This window comes from Alligator sinensis, unplaced genomic scaffold, assembly GCF_000455745.1.
Source record: "Alligator sinensis unplaced genomic scaffold, ASM45574v1 scaffold165_2, whole genome shotgun sequence".
NCBI classification, from domain to species: domain Eukaryota; kingdom Metazoa; phylum Chordata; order Crocodylia; family Alligatoridae; genus Alligator; species Alligator sinensis.
The window spans coordinates 287,897-291,602 of record NW_005841965.1 but is presented as its reverse complement, the minus strand read 5'-3'; the positions used below and the strand labels follow the sequence as shown (position 1 = coordinate 291,602).

At 50.2% G+C, this 3,706-nt stretch overlaps 1 protein-coding gene across 1 annotated transcript in view; it reads right to left on the bottom strand.

Annotated features, from left to right (window-relative positions):
* Nucleotides 1–3,706, bottom strand: part of CCDC34 (coiled-coil domain containing 34) — a 42,542-nt gene that overhangs the window by 34,779 nt on the left and 4,057 nt on the right. The window contains exon 2 of the mRNA XM_014518551.2: nucleotides 3,647–3,703. Coding sequence (XP_014374037.2) covers nucleotides 3,647–3,703 — 57 coding nt within the window. The remainder of the gene's footprint in view (nucleotides 1–3,646; nucleotides 3,704–3,706) is intronic.

The window sequence follows — 3,706 nt, the reverse complement described above, 5'->3', positions numbered from 1 at the left end:
TGCTGCTGGCGACGGTTTATAGCACCTACAGCCCTGGTTACTGGAGCCTCCACTCCACCTTCCCCTGCCTGCTGTTGCTATGGAAGCCAATGGGCCCCCATGGCAACAGCTGCAACTGCAGGGCCCAAGCTGGGGAGGTGTGATATATGCGAGCTCCTGGGGCCACCACCTCGAAGCCCCAGCATTAGCACAGCTTTGCCATGTAGGGGAGATGGTTGCCAAAGAGCTGGTCCAGGAGAGGTCATATGCACGTGAGCAAGGCAGCAGGCATGCTCTCCTGAGGCAGTCAGCACCCTCCCACCCAAGAGCCTGGAGCCCGCACGCCCTTTGGCTCTTTCCTGCCACTACCAACAGCGTGCAGCCCCAACTTGAACCCCAGCCCACTCTAGACTCACCCCAGCCGAGAGGACCAGCTGGAACCCATGCGCACAACCCCGACCTGGCCCACCCCACACTTGCTCTGGACCACCCAACCACACTTGCTCTGGACCACCCAACCACACTGAGAAGCAGCTGGGCAGAAGTTGCTGCTGGCAGGGGGCAAAAGCACCCCTCTCCCTCACTGGCACTGGGCCATTCTTGTTGCATCCGGCCAGAGCCCGCGCTTAGGCTGCTCCGCGGCTTCTCTCTGCTGCCGTCACTGCTGCCTCTGGGACACCCCGCAGGGCAGCAGTGACAGTGCAGAGGAGCAGTAGGGCAGCTCAGGCATGGACTCCAGCCAGCTGCAGCAAGAACGGCTCAGCAGTGGTGAGGGGCTGCTTTTCACCTGTGCTGAGCAGCAGCTTCTGTCCAGTCACTGCAGCTACTCAGCTTGGGTGGGCAGTACGGAGCAGGCAAGGGGCTGGCTGGGCTCAGGGCTGTGCATGCGGGTTCCCCACTGGTACCACAGGGCTGCGGCCAGGAGCTGCCACCACCTGGGCTGCCTAGAAAGGAAGTACAACTGTGAAGCTGCCCCAGCCCTGCTGCATGCTCATGGGGTGGCAGGACATGCCATGGGTGGACAGCGCTTGGGCCAGGTGGGACCAAGGGACCTGCCATGGGCCAGACAAATACTCTTCACAGGCCGCATCCGGTCCTTATTTTGCCCACCCCTGGTTTAAGAGGATCCTCCAACACCCAGATTGTAGACATGGAAAATTAAAAGAAATTTATAATTTTCCATGTCTAAAATCTAATAACTGGGGAGTCATCCTAAATTCAGGGTGGTCCTGGATTCAGGTACACACAGTATTATTCACTAAACTGGGAACATCAGGGAGGACAGAAATAGGAAGCTGACAAACATGAGGCCTATAATTAGAAAACAACACAAGATTAAACTTGAAAAATTAAAGATAATTCACTTGTTAGAAAATAATTTAAAATACAATCTACAATCATCTAAAATATCTATTCAATAGATGGCAGCAACCTGAAATGTAATAATTAGAAGCTATGATAATGCATACAAATTCATAACGTGACACAGCAAAGAGGCTTTTGTGCAGATTCGTAACTTTGCAGAAGGCGTCTTAGATACTTCTTCAGCATGTGGCTCTAGTTAGATTACAGTTCCATTATTTCCTTGAATGTCAGAAAAGATAATGACAAAATGAACGAATCGTAGAACTAAGACCACAAAAGTTATTCCTGACTCTTAACTCTACACATTAATTTCAGTGCAAGCAAAGTAAGTTCATATTAAATGCTACAGAAAAAGCAACCTGAAATCACTCATTAATTTGTATTAATTTCTCTGAAGTTTTAGCTGCAGAAAATAGGATAAATATGCAACAGGGTGATAAGTTTAACTTTCAGTTGAAAACCCGATCTTAAAAATACACTTAGGCTGAAGGAGACAAAGTTTAATTCCCTCTAGTACAGGAGGGAATTCAAACATACATCTTTGTCCTCCCTTAGCTACTAGAATACAGTGTATTCTGGAACATGGTGCTCCCAGCCTCTCTTGCTAATGCTTCTCCAATTTGTATAAAATACTTATGCAATGAATCAAAAAATGAGTAAGAATGACTCTTCAGCTGGTCGTCAGAGCATTCATTTGGGTGTAGAAAACCCTACTGCTATGAAGATCTAAATAGATTATACAAAGCAAAATTGTCTAAATCTGACAGAAAGCCACAGGTCCATTTTCTGAAGTGCTAGTGTATTCAAAACTATGCTTGCTTTCAGAAGATCACAGATTTCTGAAGGGAACATGTTCTTGAGAGGGATTTGTTATTAGATGAACCCCCTAACTCAACTTGGATACGTATGAAAAATTGTGATTTGAATGGTTATACAGCACGACATTTTCTATCTATTAAATAAATACACCACAAGTAATCTACCACCAGGCTTACTGAAAGCATGCCTGGCCTGGAATCATTATAGAGTAGGAAGTGCTGGCAGCTCCACCTAAGATCGTACTGGTAATTTTTGCCAAGCTCCTATCACTCGGGTAGAAATTCCCCTCTCATTGCTCTCCCAGTGGCAGTAGAGCAGCAGCTTGACTGGAACAGAACGTGGAGGATACAGGAACCATAGGGGTAGGGGCTCTTCTGATAACAGCTTGCCCAACTCCCTTCAATGCTTTCCATGTCTGGATGATCAACTGGACCAAGTTCTGTCAAAGTACTGTGATCACAACCATGCTTTTGGACTCAGCTCCTCTGGTCCTGGAGAAGCTTTCCTAGATTTGTGTTAGTTCATGCACATACTGAAATGCTTATCACTAGCTTGCCAAATAACACAGCACTTTTATTGTAATGATCAAGCATGGGCATTTTCACTAGGGGCGCACTGATATATCGGTTGGCTATCAGATCGGCATCATTAAAAAGGAGAAATGATGTTATCAGCTATTGGATATTTTTGGTCATTGTAGCCGATAAATATGGCCACATGCCTGCAGCACCCTGACAAGCATTGCAGTCTCCATGCCCCACTACAGGCCTGAGCGCATAGCAGACTACAAGTCCTGACAAGCAACGAGAGGAGGAAGGGGCACTGGGCCGCAGTCACAGGGCGCCATGTTCAGCAACAAATGGACCGTTACCGGCTCCTGCTGCTGCCATGGCAACACTAGTGCACACCATGGAGAGCTGGCCTGTGCGTGGGTGGGGAAGGTGCCATGCAAGGGATGTCCTGCTCCACCGGGCACTGGGTGCCTTTGCAAAAGCAGCTCCACCCCAGCAGCCACAACTGGGCCATGGGGGGCCCGCTGGAGCAGAGGCAGCGGCTCGCTCTTGGCTCCAAACACACCCGGCACTGCTGTCCACACAAGGGTCCACCCTGCCCGCCCAGGACTGTGCGGGGAGCAGGGCTGCACATGACAGGCAACACCAGTGGAAATAAGGCTGTCACCACCTTCCTCCTTGAGGGCCAGAGCAAGCTGAAGGCATGTGTAGGCGTCACAGATGCAAAACAATCTGACAAAAGGTTCCTCGATAAGGTCGGTATTTTACGATGCCTCGCGCTCTCACTTGATGTCGGTTATTGGATCGGACCACACAGCTGGTTAGTCATGGGCCAGGCCTACCGCGACCCACCGTTTGGGAACTTCTGGGCGACCTGACTTGAGAGCAAGACGTCCGGGGGTCCAGGGGGGGGCCACGGCTCTTCCCCACCCCCGATGCGGAGGAAGAAAAAAAGGGGGGGGGTCGGTTACCTGTGGCCCCGGGAGAAGGAACCCGTGGAGGAGCTAAGCGACGCCTCGTCCCCGGAGCTG